At 36.6% G+C, this 24126-nt stretch overlaps 2 protein-coding genes across 5 annotated transcripts in view; one reads left to right on the forward strand and one right to left on the reverse strand.

The window, feature by feature from the left end:
* The window catches only part of KIF2A (kinesin family member 2A), a 34114-nt gene extending 18814 nt beyond the window's left edge, over positions 1-15300 (forward strand). For 2 of the 4 annotated variants that reach the window (XM_034656273.1, XM_034656274.1), the window contains exons 16-20: positions 711-824; positions 1726-1876; positions 4935-5036; positions 7547-7682; positions 9903-15300. In XM_034656273.1, coding sequence (XP_034512164.1) covers positions 711-824; positions 1726-1876; positions 4935-5036; positions 7547-7682; positions 9903-9988 — 589 coding nt within the window. In that variant the 3' untranslated portion in view covers positions 9989-15300. The remainder of the gene's footprint in view (positions 1-710; positions 825-1725; positions 1877-4934; positions 5037-7546; positions 7683-9902) is intronic. The other 2 variants (XM_034656275.1, XM_034656276.1) reach the window with 1 other exon arrangement.
* DIMT1 (DIMT1 rRNA methyltransferase and ribosome maturation factor) lies at positions 13138-22735 on the reverse strand. The gene is made up of 12 exons (XM_002916284.4): positions 22600-22735; positions 22199-22272; positions 20964-21050; positions 19756-19817; positions 19575-19668; positions 19440-19489; positions 18268-18391; positions 18043-18135; positions 17201-17265; positions 16482-16545; positions 15146-15252; positions 13138-13622 (listed from the first exon to the last, which is right to left on the reverse strand). Exons 1-12 carry the CDS (start codon positions 22676-22678, stop codon positions 13580-13582), a joined length of 942 nt encoding a protein of 313 aa, XP_002916330.1. The 5' UTR covers positions 22679-22735; the 3' UTR covers positions 13138-13579.
* Positions 22736-24126: the final 1391 nt, after the last annotated feature.

Here is a 24126-nt window from a genome sequence, read left to right on the forward strand (position 1 = left end):
ATGTAGGAAGTACATAATAAATACTGCTTACTGTTATGAAATAGGGTGGCCCCAAAAGGAACATAGGGAATCACAAAGATGGTGTCAGAAAAGCCATAATTTGGTTAAATATACACATCAGAGACATTACCAAAAACAGTTCCATAGCTAAAGAGGCTTTTCTTAACCAGGATTCTTCACCTGAACCAAACACAGAAAACTATTTGAGGAACTGCTTTCTTATTTTGTACCACGGATGGAACCATTCTAGACGCATAGGAAAGAAATTAATTCATTACAAACAGGGGATGCCATAAGGACTTAATACTCTTGTGTTCTGTTTTAAAGGACTGCAAGAGTATTAAGGGCTCATTGATGCTAATAAAATATTGGCAGTATTGACTGCACAAGGAAATTTGATTAATAGTCATGTAGTTAAAGAAGGGGCATTTAAAATTTAGGTCATGATTGGTTAAACTTCTAGGAAGGATCATGAGAAAAGGGGAAAGTACACCAGAAAGGAAGGACTACGGACTAAGGTATCAATAGGACAGAAAAATGCGAAAACTTCTTAAAATTGATTATTTTTAAAGTACTCTAAATACAGTAAGTCACAACAGTGTTGATATCTTTTTTTAAAATAAACTGAATACAAAATAAAAACTTGAAATGTGTATTGCTGTCTTTACAAGAGCATTTTCTCTTAATTTGTTGCTCTTTTGGTGCTGCAGAGTAAAGGAGTTTGGAATTAGTCCATCAGACATTCCCTTCTCACAGGGTAGTGGCAGTCGCCCTGATCTCTCTCCTTCTTATGAGTATGACGACTTTTCTCCTTCGATTACCAGGTCTACTTCCTTCTATGCATAAGATGTTTATTTTCATAGTTTCTTTTGAATTGTGTTACATATAAATATTTCATTTATACTTTTGTTCTGAGCCATTTTATTTTTCATTTTCATTTCATTTGGCAGGTGATGATTGTACTGCATGATCTTCATTTTTGTGTACTTTATTAATTTATTTGCTTTAAAATGTTGATTTAGAATTCGGGCTTCCTATTTCCCCCCATATTTTTAAGGATGATGTCATCTTTGCATATTTATGTTTGAAAGGTAAACTGTCTTGTTTAAAATGAGTTTACCATCATTGTGTATATTTTTATAAATTTCCTTGTCTGCAAGGAAATAACAAAGATCCTCTTGATTTAGAACATGTACCCTTCCACCGTGTAAATTGAAGTGTAATAGGTAAACATTTTTTAAATGATAGAACTTTGTAACTTATAATCTTTATACATTAGAAATATGGTTATTTCACATGTAGCTATTTTAATAGAGCATTATTTATAACAACTAAAAATCTACGGAGTGTATTAAGTTCTCTGATTTTGGCAATCTATTTATTGATCTAAGCACTTTTGTCAGCATTTTTCTGTTTATATAATTTAATTGTAAAAACTGTTTGTTTTTACTTTGGCATACTGAATCTACATACTTTGCTAATTGTCCTTATGCACAATAATTATCTTTGAAATAATTGTAAAGTTACCTCAGTAAATTTTGGCAATTCAAGAGCCGAATATCCCTTTAGTTCTTAATGCAGATCTCAGGTAAACTTGATCTGGAAAGCTGACATCATCAGTCTTAATATGTTAATCGAATTGCCTTTTTATTGAATAGAATGGAAGTTTCTTGTTCCTCTGCATGTGTCTTTGTTAATTTTAGGTACCTCTTAATGTATTTATAGGGTGAAAGAATTGACTGTGGATCCAACTGCTGCTGGTGATGTCCGTCCAATAATGCACCACCCACCAAATCAAATTGATGACTTAGAGGCACAGTGGGGCGTGGGGAGTTCCCCTCAGAGAGATGATCTGAAACTTCTTTGTGAACAAAACGTGAGTGACAGTAGTTAAACTGACCCGATTTTAGTTCATCGGTAGCAGAACTTAATGACTGAAAACTACCATCTCCATCAGGGGTCAGCCGACTACAGCCTATGGGCCAGCCATCTCTTTTTAGACATGAAGTTTTACTGAATTATGGCCATGCTTATTCATTTACAACTTGTCTGGCTACTTTCTTGAACAAAAGCAATGACAAAGACTGTATGGCTCACAAGCCCAAAATAGGTACTGTCTGGCCCTTTAAAAAGTTTGCTGTCCCTGATCTAAACTTTTTTTCCCCCCCAAGATTTTCAATCAGTATTAAAATTTGGGGATTTTAAAAGTAATATAGGGAAAAAACAAGTTTAAGAATTATGCATACGACATATCATATGTATAGGTTAAAAATAATTAACTATGGACACATGCATATAAAAAGAGTGCATTAACTATATCAAAAATCAAAGATGGCAAAATGCTAACATTTGTTAAATTTGGTTGCGTTCTATGTGTTTGAAATGGCTAGGGACATTTCATAATTTAACAGTTTGATTCCCAGTTACTCAAAAAATAAAAAAATAATGTACCCTTGTATAAGAACAAAGAGGTATAAAGAAGTAACCAAAAAAGCACAAACAATACACGTTTTCACATGATTTCTTTAACGTATTGAGGGGATTCCTTTCTGTGTGTGAGATATAAAAGTTTATATAATTATTTAACTTCCTTTTTAAAAATATAATGTATATAGTTTTATGTCATTCTTTTCTCAGTAAGAATTTTACAGTAGTATTTTCTCATGATAAAAGGTGGCATTTATTAGTTGCTTTCTACATAACTTATATTAGCTAATAAGCATTTTACTTATTATCTGATGTAATCCTCACAACTCTATGTGGTAGATACCATAATTATCTCTGCTTTTTAACTGATTTTCTAAAAGGTGGGGGAACTTGGGGTTCCTGGTTTAAAATAAGATTTCTAGGGGCGCCTGCGTGGCACAGCGGTTAGGCGTCTGCCTTCGGATCAGGGCGTGATCCCGGCGTGATGGGATCGAGCCCCACGTCAGGCTCCTCTGCTATGAGCCTGCTTCTTCCTCCCTCTCCCCCTGCTTGTGTTCCCTCTCTCGCTGGCTGTCTCTATCTCTGTCGAATAAATAAATAAAATCTTTAAAAAAAAAAAAAAATAAAATAAAATAAGATTTCTAAACTTTGAACCGTGGAAAATAAAAAACTTAAAATGAGATCCTGGCCTTAGTCTATCTCCTATTTCCAAAAGTTTTGAAGGGCGGTATAGTTGCTTCTGAATTCTTGAAACAAACCATGCACTGTACCTAGGTATGGTGCCTCTTAAGGATCTGGAAAATGAAAACAAGATAGCCCCCTCTATAGCAGATCTTTTCTGTTATATTCTTCCTATCTGTCGGCCTGGGTCTTTGTAGGACTTTAATTTGGAGACATTGGCTAGGATTGATCCAGAGGCTTAAAATATAACACCATGAGTTCTTGCAGCCTCCTCTGTATTTGAGAGTGTGTGGGTTTTCTTGAATTTTTCTACCCCCAGGAACTATCTTGAGGTGTTCAGCCTTAGCTTTTAGTTAAGTTTACTGGTGCATGTGTACCTTTTCTTATTGTTATGGTAAAGTCTTAACAAGGTAAATTAAAACGGGATAGTGTCCAAACATGTCCTACAGATAAAACCAACACAAGTACACAACATAGAAAATAACAAAGAGCATTAGCATTCCAGAAGTAGTTGTACAGACAAAAAAAGTATTCTGAGTAGACTGCATGGAATTGATAGGAACTTGCATAATATCTTAAAGCAAAGGAAAGAGGACATTCTGGGCTTGACAGGGAGGTGGGCAGATAAAATGAGTAAAGTTGGTTGAGCGTGTTTATCATATGATATATTGTATGCCTGCATGCCTTAATAAAAACAGATGCTTGGGGCGCCTGGGTGGCATAGCGGTTGGGCGTCTGCCTTCGGCTCAGGGCGTGATCCCGGCGTTGTGGGATCGAGCCCCACATCAGGCTCCTCCGCTATGAGCCTGCTTCTTCCTCTCCCACTTCCCCTGCTTGTGTTCCCTCTCTCGCTGGCTGTCTCTATCTCTGTCGAATAAATAAAATCTTTAAAAAAAAAAAACAAAAAAACAAAAAAACAGATGCTGGTTTCCCAAAGAGAAGAGAAAAAGTGCGTTGGCCAATTTGATTATATATATAAACTTTTAGGGATGGTAGCATACTGATTGAAGTCAAATGTCTACTTATACTTTTAACCAAAATCTGTACATACATTTAGAATTGTGTATCTTTGAAAAACACTGCTTTTTCTACTCACATTTTATAATACAATTTTAAGTAAACCTCATCACTAAAGCCACATTTTGAGTAAATAAATCATTAGACATTGGGGTTGGGAAAGCAGCTCAAAAAAGAAAGCAATGCTAGAGAAATTTTCATTTGATGTACGACTAAGAATATGTTGTATTTGTGTCTGTGGGTTTTTTGTTGATGAGGTAAAGTTGTCAATTGCTAACTGGCAAACATATTGTATGGTGTAATTAGAAATTAAGATTTAGTAAGAGTTGAGACCTTCAGAACACTAATTTGATAGTCACAGTCATAAAAGACATTGTCTTGAAATCTCTTTTCTGGTGAAAAGATATTTAAGACATACATATGGGTTAGATTGTTAGTGAAAATTAAACAATACTGTGGAAATATTTTAGCATCTTTACAGCTTATAATAAATATATTTTTGAAAAGTTGCATTATTCCAAAAGAGATTGTTTTTTTAGGGTAATTCTGGAGTAAAGCCTGGGCTAAGTGAAAACTACCCCTTACTGAATGCTTAAATTTGGGCTGTCTTATTCAGTGTTACATCAAATACTTTTGACCCATAAAAAGTTGTGGCTTTGCCTTTTATATTATATTTTAGTAGTCTTTATCTTGCAAACTTTCTCATTTTCTAAATGACATTTTTATAAATGATGTAGAAAAACTACTTTTATGTAACATCTAAAATGTAAACTTTATGTCCTAATTTTTTAAACTATGTTCATCTTAAGGAAGAAGAAGTTTCTCCCCAATTGTTTACTTTCCACGAAGCTGTCTCACAAATGGTAGAAATGGAAGAACAAGTTGTAGAAGATCACAGGGCAGTGTTCCAGGTAAAGTAAGACAGGAACTTTCATCAGAATATTTCTGCAGGGAAATTAAGAACTTTCATAATACTTTGAATATTATACTAATCTAAAAAAATTACTTGTTGTGTGTATGTATATGTGTATTTGTAGGGTAGGGTATGTATATGGGATATTTTGAACAGAATGAATGATGGTTACAAACAATGTTTCTTTTGCACTGTGGTGAAAAGATCTAGTTTATTTCCTACTGTTCTGCTTTATTTGCTTTCATTAGTTGCCCATTTTTAGAGAAGGGTTGAACTTCTGTCCTCCACCACCTCTTTTTCTATGTTAGGCCAGTTTATTTGATACCAGTGAGAAAAACTTCTAAGGGTTATCAGAACAGTTGAGGAAGTATCTTTCTTTGAAGAGGAGGAGGATTGCTTTAGGAGAGGGAAGATTACCACAGTGGCAGATGAGTGAGGGGTGTTAAATCCCTCCCTGTCGCAGTAACTCCTGACGTATTCATCCCTTTGTACATTCAGCCTATTAAAGGCACTGTATGATTTACTATATGATTGCTTCTTCCCCCACCTATCACCTTTTCTAACAAGAAAATATCCTGGAGAGTGATACTTATGTGAGGAAGTGAAGGTAACATTTAGACATCATTATGGAGACTATAAATATGTTCTGAGAAAAAGGTGAACAGTAGCTCAGTCTTTCTCTTGACCCGTGTCCCTTCTCTGATGTTTGAGAAATTTTTTTTTTTTTAAAGATTTTATTTATTTATTCGACAGAGACAGAGACAGCCAGCGAGAGAGGGAACACAAGCAGGGGGAGTGGGAGAGGAAGAAGCAGGCTCATAGCAGAGGAGCCTGATGTGGGGCTCGATCCCACAACGCCAGGATCACGCCCTGAGCCGAAGGCAGACGCCCAACCGCTGTGCCACCCAGGCGCCCCGAGAAATATTTATTTGTAAACAAATATTAACATGATTCAGCTGTAGGCTTTTTAAACACCTGGGTAAAAGGCTTAGAGATATAAGAGAACTATTTATTTTGTAAGTTGAAAATAGGATGTACGCCCATTAAAACTGTTACACTTTTGGGGCGCCTGGGTTGCTCAGTTGGTAAGTGTCTGCCTTTGGCTCAGGTCATGATCTCAGGGTTCTGGGATCGAGTCAGGCTCCTTACTCAGCGGGGACCCTTCTTCTCCCTCTGCCTGCTGCTCTCCCTGCTTGTTCTCTCTCTCTCTGACAAATAAATAAATAAATGTTCAAAAAAAAGGAAAAAGGAAAGCTGTTAACAGTTTTAGTCAAACCCTTATTATGAGAATCTATTTAGAGGCCTGGGTGTTTAGATTAAATCAAGAAAGGACACCTGTAATTTAAGAAAATTGTCTCTGACCTTTTGGAGCAAGGTGTTTGTCATATAAAGACCATCATTTCTCACTCTGCCATTTTATGATGAAATCTAAAAGGTCTTTGTTTTTTTGTCAGAACTGGTTATTTTTCAGTTTCAACCCAGTATTCTTTTTACAGTTCAATTCATTGTTCATTACTGTGATCTGCCATTTCTCAAAATAGGGTTTTAAAAGATTAAGTGGATAGCTAAAGAAATAGAAAAAATACTGGGGTGCGTATATGTGTTTTAATTGATATATGTATATTCAATTAAATTTGATTTTTATCAGTTATCATTATCAAAAATCGATATTTAATTGACATATTTGATGTACATATGGTTTTCTAATAGATATCTATAGCTAAGTTGCTAATTCAGCCTGATAATACATAGTCTAGTTATAATTAGCTATTAAATTGCATTGAAAGCTAGAAAGTGCCCCTTTTTATATCCAAAACCTCTTTAATTCAGAATGATCTGAACTTGTTCATGATCCATATGATTCATGACATTGCTAGGAAATTAAACTTATAAATTCCGCATTATCTAAAATCACTTAAGAATGAATGGTTTCCTTTAATGCATTTATGAATAGTAAGTAGCTACTATTTAGTGATTTGACTCTTCTAATATTGACTGTCCATCGGGCTCTTACAGTTACAATAATTTGAAGACGTAGTGTTTAGAATTTAGGGTTAACTCTTGACCCAACCACTGTGAGGCCCCAAATGGATTTGTAAATTCTAGGTGATTTGTAAGTTCTAGGCTACCATAGACCTCAATAGATTGCTCAGTAACTTTATTGTACCATTCTTCCCCAATTTTAGGGGTAGCTACTAAAGTTTTGAGAATTATTGTGCTCACTGATTGATATGTGTTTGATTCATTCCCTTCCTCAAACCGTTATCCAGAGTGAAGTAAAAGTAGAAAAAGGAAGTCACCTTGCTTAGCTTATCATATTTGTGTTTGTTAGAATTTAAGGAAATATTTCTTAATTTTACTCTGTAAATAAAGATGTTTTATACTTATTAGTATTTTAGAGAATACCATCTTAAGTATGCTTGAAGATATTTAACATATGTGAAATTTGTAAATTTAGTTTCTGTCTTATAAGAGGCTTATTGGATTGTTGAATTTTTGTCCTTTTAGGAATCTATTCGATGGTTAGAAGATGAAAAGGCTCTCCTGGAGATGACTGAAGAAGTAGACTATGATGTCGATTCATATGCTACTCAACTTGAAGCTATTCTTGAGCAAAAAATAGACATTTTAACTGAGCTGCGGGGTAATTCCTCTTTCATTTTTGTGCTTGAAATCTTCATCTTTGTATGTTATTGGTGGCAGGATTTCATATTGCAAGAGGATATCTGAAATCAAAATTATGGGCACCATTTAATACATTTCCAGAGGTATAAAGACAGACCAGTCATTCTGTTTTTTGTAAAAAGGAAACTTGGAGTATCAAGTGCTCAAAGCATCTTATGATTAAAGAGGGAAAATGGATTTTAACAGATGTGTAAGTTTTATACACTCATTCAGATTTTTAGTTTGATAGGTCAGTGCTTGTCAAAGTAATTTTGCTTAGATTAGGTCTATTCAGGACCATCCCCTGTGTAGCCTCCTATCTGCATTTCTTTTCTGTGCATCTGTGTCATGTTTTCCCTTCGAAGACTTGTTTTAAAAAATCAAGGAGAAGACTTCAGGACCTTGAACAACTATTGACCTTTCAACAATTATTCTTCCTACTTTGCGAATGGAGGGAAGCGTGTGACTTACCCACATGCCATGTCGTCTTGGCTTTTTAATTAGCTTATCTATGTAGCTTCACATACACATTTATTGTATGTACTTGTTTCTGAGGCATTGGCAAGTTAGTTATCTCCATTTATATGCGAATGGACATCTGTGTGTGATGAAATGCAGTGTGAAACCAGATTGAAATTGCTCGTTCTTAGCACCAAACTGGCTAATTTTTAAACTAGGTCCTTTGTGAAATTGGTTATTTGAAATCATATCCTATAGAGAGCCAGCAGTGACCATTTGCCCAATTCAGAATTGGTGGTGCAAATGTAGAGTTTCTAAAACTTACTTTTGTTTTTCATATTCTTCATATTCAAGCCTTGATTTAAAGTGTTTTGATCATTTTTCTTATCTGTCAGAACTCAGAAGCAGCTTTTCTGTATGTATTTTATTCAGAACAGATCGTAATGAATTATAATTTTTTTCTTTGTAATATGTGGCATTCAGCGTAGTTGTATCAAGCATACCCATAACTTTGAAGAAATTACTGTCTAGCTATTGTCTATTTTTAGGGAAAAAAAATTTTTTTATCATCCAGAGATAATTTTGGTATTAACATAAGAAGTTTGAGAGCTTTTATCTTAAATTAACAGGTACGAGATCCAGATATCCTTAAATTCCTTTCTAAATTTCAGAAGTTAATTTTTAAAATACCATTGTTCTTTGGAAGAGGGGAAAGAAATTGAGATTCCAATTGATAAATCTCTTTCTTTTCTCCCAAAGGCCATAACCTTTACACCATTAATACATTTTAAGTTGGGTAATTGTTGAGGGTGCCGTCCTGTGCATTGTACATTGCTCACCAGCATCCTTGGTCTCTGTTGACTAGATGACAGTGACCACTACCCCAGTTGTGACAGTCAAAAATGTCTAGATGTTATCAGATGTCAGGGGGGTGGTGGGGGAACATCAGCCATGGTTAAGAACCACTGGTATAAAAGGAGAAGAGATACGTCTCATCTTCACAGCTGACTTTTATTTGCCTCTTTCAATTTATTAACCTAGTTCTTATTCTTATAGGAATCTGAATTAATACATAATAGTAGGAATTGTAAGACTAAGGAATGTATTATCCTATAATCCCCCTTTCCCATCCCCTTTTACAATCCCTGATAAGGACAAAGTGATATTTCTTTTTAAAAATTGAAACATCTTTTGAAATTTCATAGCTTAAAAAGTAAAGTAGGCATTGGGAATAGATTTCTTAATATTGAGGGAAGAAATGTCTACTTCATAGTTTAATTAGATTTGGAGGCACCTGGCTGGCTTAGTCGGTAGACCATGCGACTCTTGATCTCAGGGTTGTGATTTTGAGCCCCACATGGGGCAAAGATTACTTAAAAAAAAAAAAAAAAAGACTGTTTTTTTTGGACATGACTGTAGATGTTTAACACACATATATAGCCTGTCTACACTCCAAAAGGAATTAAAATAAACTAAAATTCAACACTAAAATGTGCCAAACGGAACAGAAACCTGTTGAAAATATAGAAGAAAGTTATTTTTGTGAATCTTTAAATAATGAAACTGCTGCTATACTTGAGTATTGTATTTAGTTCTGAGTTTCTGGATAACAAAGAACAAAAGGAAAAATCCTGTGTTAATGTTATGAAGTAAGGCAGCTGACTTGATAGAACCCATGAAGTTGTATACTGTATTGCATGCAATGCAGTACTTACTCTCTTGTTCTTTTCTTTTTTCCAAGATAAAGTGAAATCTTTTCGTGCAGCTCTACAAGAAGAAGAACAGGCCAGCAAGCAAATCAATCCGAAGAGACCCCGTGCCCTTTAAATCAGCATTTGCTGCTAAAGGATCCCCAGAACCCACACTGCTGTAACATACAATGGTTCAGCTGTAAGGGCCATTTGAAAGTTTGAAATTTTAAGTGTCTGTGGAAAATGTCTTGTCCCTTCACCTGAATGACATTTCAATTTTGTGAAAACACTCCTTTGTCTACAAAATGCTTCTAGTCCAGAAGGCACAACCAAGTTTTGGGAATAGTGAAGCATTTTGTTTCATTTACCCAAATAGTGATTTACTTTTGGAGATCCTTGCCAATTTTATTTTCTGTATGAAGTAAGGTTGTGGACTTGATCCAGAGGTGAATAGTAGGGGGAAGCCACAGCATTTCCTTTTAACTTGGTTCCATTTTCGTAGCAAGGCTGAGCAGTTTTAAATCCTTTGGTGCATGCATACCTCATCAGTGATTGTACATACCTTGCCCCCTTCTAGAGACAGCTGTGCTCACCTCTTCCTGCTTTGTGCCTTGACTAAGGCTTTTGACCCTAAATTTCTGAAGCACAGCCAAGATAAATTACATTCCTTAATTGTCATTGTAAATTACCTTTATTGTGTGTACATTTTTACTGTATTTGAGACATTTTTTGTGTGTGACTAGTTAATTTTGCAGGATGTGCCATATTATTGAATGGAACTAAAGTCTGTGACAGTGGACATAGCTGCTGGACCATTCCATCTTATATGTAAAGAAATCTGGAATTATGATTTTAAAACCATATAATGTGGTTATAATTTTCTTAGCATTTTCTTTGTAAAGAACTAAACTATAAACTAGTTGGTGTATAATAAAAAGTAACGAAATTCTGAGAAGAGTTTTATCTTAGGATAATACATATATATGCAGTGTGTGTTTCAATGTGGTATTAACAGGACTAATAGTGCAATTTGATCCTTACCAATACCATTACTTAAGTTAAAGTGTCCATTAGCACCCCAAAAATGTACCTTCTAAATGTACTGATAAAGGAAATTGGCTTCTGATGCATGAATATTTACATGTACACTGAAAGTAGTCCATAATAGAACTGTTAGTTTAAGCCAAGTGTAGACAGTACATAACTCCCTTGAGAAAGAATTAAGCTAAAAGAGAGTTGACTTTGCCTTAAAAGGCAGATCGAACCCAAGCCCCATCCATTACCTAATGTGTGATGTTTCATCATTATTTGGTGAGAATCACCAAATTCTCGCCAATAAATTGGATTAGGGTATGCTGCTTTTTAAATGGTGGCACTTATTTTTACAGATTGCTACTCCAAGGAAGAAAACTGGCCACTTTTCATGTAAATATTTTGTTAAAAGATTTATATATCTCTCTAGGAGTTCTCCCTTAGTTCCTAGGATAGAGTCCAGGAGTAGATTTACAACAAAAAAATCTCCCAAGGATGTCTTGTTTTGACTTACTCAAAGGAACTACTGCTCATTCATTTGGGCCAAAGGGAAGCTATGAATAGAGAGTCACATGAGCCAGATTCCCTACTTCATTGTTCATAGAACCCAGAGGGTAGTTGTGGGAAATCCTAGCACCATGGTGAAATACTCCTCTGTAAACTTGAAATCTAGAACAAATGTAGATTTTCACAATGTGCTTATTAATAAATGATATCTATGGAATGAGTTTTAGAGATAATTTACTTCAGTACAATCACCTTTGTTTTGGAAGGGACTCAGGTTTTCTTGCAGTTGTAAGATATGTTCTATTTGTGTTTATTTCAAAGAGAAGAAGAATGGAGCAGATAACTATTGACCTTGCAGAGGCTGCTTAAAAAGGTAGTTTTTGAGGCTGACCAACCTTAGAGGGCAATAAAGAGATGTGAACTTGCTCATTTAAAGCACAACAGATTACTCTTAATTTATTCATTTAAAAAGATGGGTACTATCTCTGGAAGGTCTCCTTACGTTCAAATATGCTGCCTTATACTATAATGGCTTCATTCTGATCAGTAATCAAGGTCTATAGAAAATTAGTACCAGAAAAGATCTTGGTGATAAAATCCAAACCTTCAGTTTTACAGATAGGGAAAACTGAAGGCCAGAAAAGGGACTAAAACTCAGTAATTCATAGGGGAAGAGGAAATAGAGGGAAAGCTGAATTAATTCTTAAAAGTTTCCTATAAGGCTAGAGATGGTACAAATGATTTTGCAAAGTAAGTAGTTTTGTGATATTAAAAAAACCTACTCTTGAGGTATATTTAATATTTATGTAACAAAAGTGGCTTGATGCAGCTATTATTTAAAGAATAACTGATTTTTTGGATCTGGATTAAACATTCTTTACTTTCTCAGATTTCTTGAAAGCTGATATTCCTATTAATAAGTAATTATTTTATTTATATAGGAGTGTTTTACTATATCACTTTGAAGCCAGATTTCAAAAAAGTCTGTTTTGGTAAACTTCCTTTCTAGGTTTACTCAGTGTACCTTTGTTAAAATAATTTGGAAGCAGTCTTTCTATTAAGTTAGGTTTTTGAAAAGTCAGTTATCAATTAAGATATTTTTATTCATTTCCTTATATAAATAAAATAATCAGGTACTATAATTCTTTATTAAAGGACATTAACAATGCTTAGTATTATACTGATGATTTAAACATAGTAGCTAATTGAGACTTGTTTAGGGCATCTATTGAAATTGTCAACTGACCATTTTAAAAATAGCTTAAAACTAAGCATCAGTATGTGAAAAGACACTGGAACTTTGAGTTTTCCAGAAGTCACATGAATACTGAGAGCCTCTAGTTATGAGAAAATGGCTGGTTGAGATGTTTGTTTTACATAAGCTGAAGGGCAGAATTTGAACTGTAAAGCCAGTTTTGATTTACAAAACCCTTCGAGATTTTGTTAAACCTATGGCTTTCCCCAAGAAAAAACATACTGTCTTACAGTTCATGTCATTCTAGTTGAGCATCCTCATTTCACAGCTAAGGAACCACGCCCAGAAGTCAGACGCCCGGCACCACCGCATGGTGGCAGTAGCGGACTCACGTTTACCCGGAACCTGATGGAGCCTATGATGCTACAGGACAGCTTAAAGGCATAGGCAGCGAGTGACAGAAGCTGCATAAGATAAACAGAGAAGAAATGAGAGAGGCAAAATAAGAAACAATTGTTTTATTGTGCACGTGAATAAAAAGATAGTATGGGAAATATGTGACTGAGTTAAGCATATTTTAACTTTTTTACTATTTGAGGGACAAAGGCCTACAGAGGTCCTCATAGTAATATATAACATAGAAAATAGAACAGTAACATCTTTATACAATAAACTGTTAGAAATGATAAGTTAAAGTGTCAAGTTGTGCGTGCCTGCGGCTCTTAAAGATTATCATGCATAGATCAGACCCTGCCCTATGTTAGATATTAAAAACACACCACAACCAAAAAAAACTTGGGTACTTAGAATTGGCTGACTTACTACCATAAAAATTCAGAGTAATAAATGGTGACAGTAGTAGGATTAAGTCAAAAATAGTCAAGCACATAGTGTTCCAGTGAAGCAAAGGCATAGTTCATCTTCTCAAATTATTAAAAATATATAATTCCAGTTTCTTTTTCTTGAGTTTGGAAAATTCTGTTTTCCAGATACCTAAGAAAAATGTATACCTTCTGCATTGAATCCATGTAGCAATCTGAAAAAAGAAACCAAAATGAGATGGTATTGAAAAGGTAATTTATTGCATATAACAATGCATAGTTCCTATACCACGAATTCTAAAACACGTCAGCAAATCTCTGAAGCCCACCCACTCTTAACACTAGTCATTATAGAAACTTTATTCTTCAATTAAATTTGCAAGATATATATTGGTTAAAATTACATCATTTTCTTGACTCTTTCGCCACAGCCTATGTGTCTTAAGTTATGGTGAATTTGACCAAATTATCTTAGACCTCCACTATCCAGACATAAGAGAGCTCACTGACGTTTGTTCTGTTTCAACATGGTAAGTGAACAAGAAGCTGTTTGGAACTAGAGACAGAAGAGAAATGAGTGGCTAATCTTACATGTTCATTTTCCTCTCTGGGCTCACTATTACTAAGGTTCCAATTAAGTACTTAGCACAGTGCTTCTCTTTTGATACCTTTGTACTTATCGGGTCCTGGTTAGCAAACTGCATATGTTTAATAACCTTGAAGAAATTTGGTGAGAATTAAAGTAAGATGAAATATTTCTGTTTAGACCTGAGATTATTTTCAGGATGGCCCATAGGAACAGTTGAAGATGGATTAGAATGTTTGAAAAAGTAAGATAGGTACTTATGAGTAATGTTCAACTCCTAGGATTAACCTCTGATGAAGATTCAGTTGTACTGCTAGCCTGCCAATATAAAATATAAAACGCATCTGTCTTATATGGAACTGTGCTGCCAGCTTAGAAAAGTCAAACCAATTTATAACAATCTACCTTATTTTTTATTCAGCTCCTAGAACATGCGTGTTCTAAACATGGATTGGCTCAGTAGGCAAAAACTGTTCAGTAAGTGATGGTTTATTAGGAAATCAAAGTGTTAGTGCTTAAAAACAGTGAGTATAGGTAATTGAAGTCATATTCTCCTTTCATGAGACTACCTTGCTTAATGCAAGGAAAACATTTTGGACTGCATTGCCCCATTAATTCTGACACCCTTCTTTTATTTTAGGTGTGTAGAACTTGCCTCAGTCTACAAAGCAAGTAACTATGTTATTAAACCAGTTAGAACTGAAAACCAGGTATGAGTGTAATTGACATTGTTTCATGTGTAGGATCTGTTTAACAATAGCTCCTCCCAGTACAGAAAAAGAATGAGATCCAACGACATGTATTATGCTGCTTCTACCTTACAGGCTACTTGAAGACACACGCTCTTAAGACTAACTATGAATGGGAGTTGGGGGAGGAGGCTGAAGGGGAGGAGCACACACACCATAACACACATTGACACAGAGGCTATCTCCAGGCTCGGACTGTTCTTTATTACTGTTCTGAAAACGTTCATTCTGCTGCAGCTAACTAGCCTCCATCTTCTACACCAAAAACTATTCCATGCTATGGAAGTGCTATGCAATACCTCCAGGTAGCACCTTATACCGCTTACAAGCCTTTAAATCTCTAATCTGAAGGTATCACAGTAAAGAAATGTAAAAACTTAGGAAAAAAGAAAAATGTAATTACCTGATGAAGTCATCTATGTCCATGGAACGGGCCCGCTTGTCACTATAACCTGTGCTGGTTAGGATTTGCTGTATTTTATCTGCTATGCTGAAATCTTCTGGTATTATCTATCAATATAAGATTCAGAATAAATGAACAACATTATCTTTAATGAAGTCACGTTGGCTCTTTTTTGTTTTTTTAGTTCAGTAACTGATAAAATAGTCACCTTTATCTGCTCACGACAGTTTGAAAAGCCTATTTGTCCAGATCAGACTTGGACCTCTAATTAGTTAAGTGGTTAATCTTCAGCACATACCAAATACTCAGAACACTTTGAATGAGTTAAACCTGTATACTGCCCTTTTTCATAAAAATTCTGAAGTAGTTAACAGTTTCAGGGTTAAGGTACTTCATATCAAAAAGTAATTAAAGCTATGAACTGAATTTTATAGCAACTGTTACTCCTTTAAGAATATCTCACATTTTCTTGGCATAAATTTAATTTTATCAGCCAATTTTTCTCAAAAGAATGACTTCCAACCCTGGGGATATTAAATATTTCATACCTCACATCTTTCCTCCAAACATTTTTCTTAATCCCGGTTAGTATTTTCCTACCTAGGCATATGTTTAATGACTTTGTCCATAAAAGAGAAAATGAAGGTAGCAATTCGATATATTAAATCATACAAGATCTGAGTCAAAAAACAGAATGGAAATTTGCTCTTATCTTTCTGATCTGTTTAATTAATTAGAAAGAACTAAAAAGTTCTCAAATACCACAGTCATATATATGGCTATGTTTATGTGTGCTGACACACATACAAAATTGGTTAAAGAAAATGTTGCACAGATAATAAAGAGGCATGAGGCTTACAACCAAAAATCTGCTATTCAGCCTATACTTTATTCTAATTATTTCAATTTCTGGGTATTAAAAAAATGTACTGGGAAAATGGCAACTTTAAATTGAACTGCTACATGATCAAACAAGGAACAGTCACAATTCAGAACATAGCAAATGGTACATAATTTGAGCTGAGCAAGCTACACATGCCTAAAACTTTAGGAAAATTATGACTCAACTGAATCTCTTTTTATGTCTAAAAACAACTGTAGTTAAAGAACCTCAAGTGGAGTAATCAAGGCCACTCAGATCTATTCCAAGAATACACTGCAGTATTGACCTATTAAGAGTTCAAGTTAAGGTTGTGCTAGTTATACATCAGTTTTAAGGATCCATGGAATGTACCAAATTGAGAATCAAGAGATGACAGATGAATAAGTAGTAGAGGGGCATTTTAAAACACAACAAATCGGAACCACAGAGACCACAGAAATATTTTTCGCTTACAATATTATGGACCGAACAGTGAATTCTGTAGTTTTTTTCTAGTAGCTGTTGCACTGCGCTTGACCTATAGCAAAAAGAAGTGATATTGCTATTATTATTATTCCAAAATAAGAAATTATAATTTCCTTTCAGCTTATTATAAAGTTAAATGTATGTTCCATGTAGTAAAATTAAGGGACTAAAAAAGGTGTTGAATACTTAATCACAAACTAGGTATATTTAAAAAGTAAAGTTCTAATAAAAATCTCTGAAATTCTTAAAGGAGTTCTAGACCCTCCACAAAATAGCACCTTAAAAAAAAAAAGAAAGAAAGAAAAAGAAGTGAAATAATAGCTTTCAGAACCTCTCTTTTGCCCTTGGGCTTCAAACTGTTTAAATATGTTGTTTCCAAGTTAATAAAATTGCATGATTTTTTCACAGGTGTGGAAAGGGTCCACCATCACCCCATTATTTCAAGAAAGAATGAGACAGATGTGTGGTCATTTTTTCCCCCCCCGTTTTGCCAAAAAACCTGATCTAATTCCAAATTCCAGGAACTTTCTTTGTTAAATTTTCCTGCCCCAAAAAGTACAAAGTTAGTGAAAAAGGAAAAGTGTGTCTAGACATGGGTAATCTTTATGCTTTAGGGTATCTGTTCAGGATAAGGACCAAATTCTATCACTTAGCATAGTTCCTATAGCACTGGTCCTTCATACATCATAAATGAGTAAAATACTCACTTAAATGCAGCAGAGAGTGTCTTGTTTTTCCTAACAAAGGTGATCCTTACTAGGCCATCCCATTCCTGAAACAAGATGGATCATTTCTTAAAAATATCAAACCTTGCCTATGTCTGGTAGGTATTATTTTGTCTTTTAATATATAAAACCGAAAGAACCTTCTGGAGTGATGAAAATGTTCAGTATCTTGATCTGGCTGACCCATGCAAAAAATAAGATATGTACTTGATTTTTGGCACTTTTGTCCACCTCACTGAAAATTTTATCCTCACTTTTAAAAATTAGGAAAAAAGTTGTTCCACATCTGAAGAACAATGTGACATTTATTTAAATCAAAGTACCATTTTCAAAAACAATTCCAAACAGATATGATTTAGAATATAGCCTGTGCAACATACCTAAATCACCCTATAGGAGTAATTAACAAACCACTCCATTACCAGGAGTTACTGACCATGCAAGTAATCATATTTTTATCCAAAGCAACTGCAGTACGGTTTTACATCAAGTGATGCAACTTCTCTTCTTAAATTGCAGAAACATGAATTATGATTAAAAAGCGTTATTCAAAATATTGCTCTAAAACAACTATTTTCATTTCATCTTGTTTTCTAAGTCTTACTCAAATAGATACCTGTTTTCTATAGCTCTACTCGTTAGCAAAATGCAAAAGCATTCTAAGCTGTACTTTTTGCAAACATTTTCCATGCTTTTTTGTGCTCTTCACAACGATCTTACATCCAATTTAGGTTAACTCAGTATTTTTCTGCTGCTAGAGACACACATCTTCCAGCTTGGCCTTGTTTCCTCCTTTACTGAATGACCTAGTACCTCAACCTCACCTGAAAATTGATAGGTGGTGGTGGATTCTTAGGTTCTATTCTTACGACACTGGATTCTACCTTGGGTGGTGGTCTGAAGTTATTCTTTCCAACCTGTTAATCAGAAAATAAGGAATCCTCTCAAAAAGAGTTTTGAATTAGTAATCAAATATGCTTTCCTCACAGAAGGCACAACTGGATGTCACGGATGAGGTAAGCCATATTATTTCACTAACAGTCACTTACTTTCATCAGATGGTCCACACGTGCTAACAGCTGTGTATTGATGGAGAGTCTGCAGTATAATTTATCTCCAGGCTTTGCAACTAGTCGGAGAGCAAATTCTCTTTGAAACATAAGTACAGCACATCTGAAGAGAGAGTAGAAAGGACTAAGGAAAATGGTTACTTTTAACTATAAAGGTATTTCAACTTCAATTAATTTTCTTAGGTGGGAAATAGAGCAAAGCAGCATCTGGGGTTAATGAGAATTTGTTCAGCTGATTAGAAGGCAGAACACTTTCAGCTTTAGCTTTATTACCAAAATGAGCCGGTTGGCTTTTCATTTTATAACGGCTGCACCACTACCTCCTTGCACGTGTCAGCCCTCTGTGTTCGGATGAGAAAGTATTTCAGATAAGCACTAATCCATTATCCCTTCTAGGAAAAAAAAAACTCAAAGAAAATTGGCTCAGCAGCCCAGTGGTATTTATGGGGAAGCAAACAGCTTTATGGAAGAGCTGAAGCAGGAGAGATGTGTTGTGACACTGGTGTCCTGATTTCCCAGTTAAGGAACGTGGACATTCGAAAGCAATGCAGAGGCTTTTTGGAGGTCTTGAACAGAAGAAGAGCGTCTTCAAAGCTGGGTTTTGACTCTGAAACTTTTTTGACAATGAGTCACACTAAGAGATACATTTGACATTGCAACCTACGCCACAAATATCTGTACATGTATGTGTTTATGTAACTCAATCAAAAGGGTCAGAAAACCGTAATCACCTGGACCACATGCAATGAATGCCCTCTGATACACTCTTTTCCATGTCATTAAAAAAATGGTCATGACTCAATAAATTTATAACCAGTAAGGGGTTTTTGAATTGCAGTTTGAAAACACCTGTTACATAATGTGTTAGTGACTAGTTAGGCCACTGCAACTGTTGAGACGTAAGGTAATAAAGAGTCTGACCTGGACTAATGGCAAGAGTATTAGAAAGCAGGGAAAGGCCATTTGGTCTCAGAAGCAGGACTTACACTGCACCTCCCCCCAAAACTGTCAACTGAATAACAAAAAGAGAGAAAAGACCTCCACACAAATAGGTATTTTCTATAAAACACATTCTCCCATAGTTTTTTAATTGAATTAACTTTCATCTTTGGCTGTGTTCATGGCAGGAATTTTGGTCTTTTGTCACAAACCTGAAAAAAGGTCGGTGCAGCAACAGCTTGAAGACAAAAGGGGAGGAGATCTGTAAGAGAATTAACCAGTTATTTCTGGGGAAGCCACACCACAGAAACATTTTGTATAATGTTCCCAACAATTTGGAAACATACCTGATATGGCAAATTTGCCACACAAGCATCAAAGAATGGCAGATCTGTTTTCAACACATCACCCACCAGTACTTGAAGTTTGCTGGCCAGAGGCCTAATGATAACAGAAAAGCAATTAATACAAGAGTAGTTTCATGAGATTGAAATGCACTTTAAATCTATCACGCATACTCATACTTACGTGCCCTGAACTCTTTTGTGAAGTTCCGCTACTAGCCTTGGGTCAAGTTCACAGGCAATTACCTACATTAAATAAAAAAAAAAAAGTATTTAGGGGTTAATTATGGAGGATAAATCTTGTCATCTCAATCCTAACTCTTACATGATCAACATGAATCAAACTTTTTTCCCCAACTCTACCTTCAGTTTTCCTTCAGCTCTACTCTACCATTTCAAACAACAAAGAGCACCATTCAGAAAAGCAGACTCTGCTCTGATGGGCCCCTGTTCAAAGACTCCCACACTTACTGGGCTCTGGTAATGCAGTTCCCTTCTTGTGCCCCTTGAGGCGTTTGGATGGTAACTGTTTCCTGCTGTCGCTAGCCCATGGGTATTCCAGTAATGCCTACGGGTTCCCTTACTCCCATTCCTACATTTTGGATCCACTGAATTGGATACTGGGTCGGCCACAACACACACATGCTATCAGCAGTGGCCAGGTGGCATCCCAATCTCATGGTGCAGCTCTTCAGATCTCCTCCTCTACGTTTCAAAACTCTAGCCTCTTTGTCTTATCCGCCTGAGCCTAGAGGTGGTAGCTCCTCTTTGTAATCATTATTTCTGGGTTACTTCAGTGTTCCCATTTTATTCTTTTAGTCATCTAACAACCATGTAAACAACTCTATATGTTAAATACCCTGTATTGAAAAACTGAATGTGGTTTCTGTTTTCCTGATTAATATACATCCCATATTCTCTTTTTTTGTAATCCATTTTTTGAAATCAAGATATAGTTGACATTATAACTTTATATTAGTTTCAGGTGTACAACGTAACGTGTATATACTGCAAAATATGTATATATTGTGAAAAAGTCTAGTTAGTATCCATTGCCACACATAGCTACACAAAAATTTTTGTCCTGTGATGAGAGCTTGTAAGATTTACTCTCTTAGCAGCTTTAAAATATACATACAATACGTATTGCTAACTACAGCAACCATGCTGTAAATTCCATTCCTAGGACTGACTCATTTTGTAACAGGAAGTTTGTGTTTTTGACCACTTTTATCTATTATGCCCATATTTGTTAAGATAAAGCTGTTAGCAAACTATCAAGGGTTGCTGTTAAAGTAAAAGCAATTAATTAAAATAGATTTCTATTTGTAAACCAGGTGAGCTTGCTCACATGGTCATTTCCGATACCAGAACACAAAATTCCCTTTTTACCTTTTTTGCCTTTTCTAGCAACTTTACAGTCATATTGCCAGTTCCAGGTCCAACTTCCAGCACCACGTCGGTTGGTCTTAAGGCAGCCTGCAAGCAAGTACAACCGCTTTAGCTTTACTGGCACATCCGAACACATCATTTATTTTACACCTGAGTATCTTCGCTCAAAAGCGCATGGCTATGGGATCTTATTGTGACTCCATGTCTATGAGATTCCTTCATGATCTATGCGCTTGACAACATTTTCTCATTAACATTAGGTGCAGGTGGAAATCTGTCACCTCTCCAAAGCTGGGGCGATAGTTAGGAGTCAGAAAATTTTAGGAGTCAGAAAAGCAGGAATAGCAGTTCTTTCTGGGAATGGCTTTCTGTTGATTCCAACAGCATCTTTTTACCAACTCTTAATATCAGTAAGTTCAAACAAGAAAGGACTGTATACAACGACCTTGCCTGAAAGAATCACAGCATGTCGTACTGGGATTTCTCAATTTTCAACCCATGTATGGTTTCAGGGATAGGGATACCTAGAAATTGTACACAAACCCGGATGTTTATATGCACAAAGCTGCAGGGTTCTGGGCACATAGCTTTCATCAGATGCTCAAAGGAAATCCATGAGCTAAAAAGGTTAAAAAATTAGGCCCTCATTTGGCAAATAACACTAGGTCAAGACGAGAGCCTCTAAATATGTAATGTTCTCTCTAGAGCTCCCAGGATGCCTCTTTTGTAACCGTGAAAGTAATCTGTACCACATACATTTCATGTTCCAGCAATCATACAGAACAATAACAGAACATCCATTACCCATACAAGAAGAATACTCCAAAGGGTTTATATGAGGCACTGAATTGTACCATATAAGTTTCTCTGTGGAAAATACTTCTTAAGCTGTCATTATGATATCTTTTTAGGCTCGGGAGTAAATAAAAACTAACAGTAATAGCCGGTGTCTAGAAAAAGTGATTAGGGATAGAATAATAATCTGGAATTGAACAAGTACAAATGTCCTGCTTTGAAGTAAGTAATCTACAGAAAGAATTTGGAGTCAGGAGAAACCCAGACCCATAGAATAAAGCAAATCATGCCAAATTCAGCCTATGAATGCCAGACAATTCTTCAATTCATTCTACAAATATTTATAGAGCATCTATTTTGTGACATTCTCTGTGTGCTGAAGTATTCCTAAGAGTAAAATCAATAATCCAACAACTCTCCTTTTCCTCTTCCACACCCACCTTATCGATAATACTGTTAACAATGAGAGGATTTTTCAAAATGTGCTGCCCAATCCCCGTGTTGAACATGAGCCCTGGAAGAAAATACAAAAGAGCCTGAATTTGCCAAGGAAAATAAGACATTAGACCGTCCCAGAGAAGAAAGCAGGGTGGCTGGGGGAAGATTTCTGCGCCAACGAGAGCCATCATCGAACGTCACGCTTGGAGTCGAGGTGACACACTACTTTAAGTCCACCCTTTTTGGAGGAAAGGAAGGCAGAGGCGGCGCAAGGCCTGCCACCGGCGGTCCGGGAGCGCCGCCGCCACCGGCCTTACTGTCCCGGCCCAGATCTGGGTCCGTGTCCCCGAATGGGTCCTGCGGGATGATCACACGAACACAGCCCCCTCCCGGCTGTCCCCACCTCCGGCGCTCTTCAGCTCCCGGCTCTGTTTGAGCCGCTCGCGGCGGCGACCGCTCGTCCCCGACTTGATCTTCGGCATTACCGCGGGCGCAGACCCACAGGCCTTGGAGATCAGAGTGGACCAAAGTCGTCGAACCAGCACCACACGTGTGAACGTCCACCGCGGCACTGCCTGCACCACTCTCCGTCACGTAGGGGAGGGGCGAGCACCCAGCCCACGTTCGTCGTGGGCTCCGCAGCCAAAAAGGGGACAGACCTTGGGGCCCAGTGGCCGCCGGGAATTGTAGTGATGAGGAGGAAGAAGCCCTAAACACGAGAGACTACAGATCCCAGAAGACACCGCGCCGCTGATCCTCGCTGTTCGGATTGGTTAGTTTAGAATCGGAGCGGGGGTCTCTCTCCCCTGTCGGGGCGGAGTTGGTCGAGTAAGTTTTGGGGTGGTGCTCTCGAAGATGTGGAGGTGGTTTAAATTGTATCATGCCGTTAGCAGTGTGGATGTTTCATCAAGCCAGGTGCTGGGACCGGCGAAATCCAGAGAAGGTTTCTTTCTGTCCTGTGCTTCGCTCCCGTTTTCCGGCAAACTTTGGGGGTGGGAAACCCGGAACTTGGGATAAGGAGCTTGCTCCTTTGGGCGATTGAATTCGCTGCTTGGGTTGTGGAGGGGACCTCCAAGATGGAACAGCCGCTAGGGCTCCTAGTTGCTTTGCTCCCTTTTGTGCCATTGATTCATTTTCGAAACGTTTATCGGTTTCCAGCTGCGATTAAACACTACTGGTGCTGGAGATTCAAAGTTAAATAAGAAACTGCTCTTCCCAGAGTCTATTCTGTTGAGAGAGAGAGAGAAAGTCCGAAACGCTGTAAAAGCGGATGTAAGTATGTATTGGATTTTGTGGTAGGACAGTGTAAACGACTTTAAGCTCCATGAGTACAAGGTTCCGTCTGTTTCGCTGCCAGTGTAACGACTTTCAGTTTTTAATTTTTCAGTGTGTGCTCTATTTTCTTCGAAGTGTCCTTTGTTTGGATTACCAAAGCTGCCTCTTCCTCGTGCAACTAATACGTGTGCATCCCCAAGCCTTTGCTGTAATTCTAACTCAGGAAAAACCTCATAACCTTAGTAGCATCTTCAACTGCTTATTTCATTCCATTAATCATTAATTTGCTACACAATTCTGGAGAACCTACGTGTTCCAGGCACTGTGTCAAATATTAGGAATAAAAAGATGAACATGATACGATCACTGCTTTTAAGAAACTTTCTGTCAAGAGAGGGAGACATGCAAGTTATATTAATAGCGTATTTGCTGCTGAGTTACACGCCAGGTACTTTGCGTACATTATTTCATTTAATCTTTTCAAACAGTTGTCTGAAATAGGCCTTATCATTATATCCATTTTACAGATGAGGAGGCTGAAGGTCAAAAATGTTTAATATTTTGCTCAAGGTCACACAGTAAATGACAGCTGCATCTTGAACCTAGGTCTGTATTCCAAAGATCGTGGGTTTTAAAAAAAGGTGTGATTAATAGC

The sequence above is a fragment of the Ailuropoda melanoleuca genome, chromosome 3, assembly GCF_002007445.2.
Source record: "Ailuropoda melanoleuca isolate Jingjing chromosome 3, ASM200744v2, whole genome shotgun sequence".
In the NCBI taxonomy this organism is placed as follows: Eukaryota; Metazoa; Chordata; class Mammalia; order Carnivora; family Ursidae; genus Ailuropoda; species Ailuropoda melanoleuca.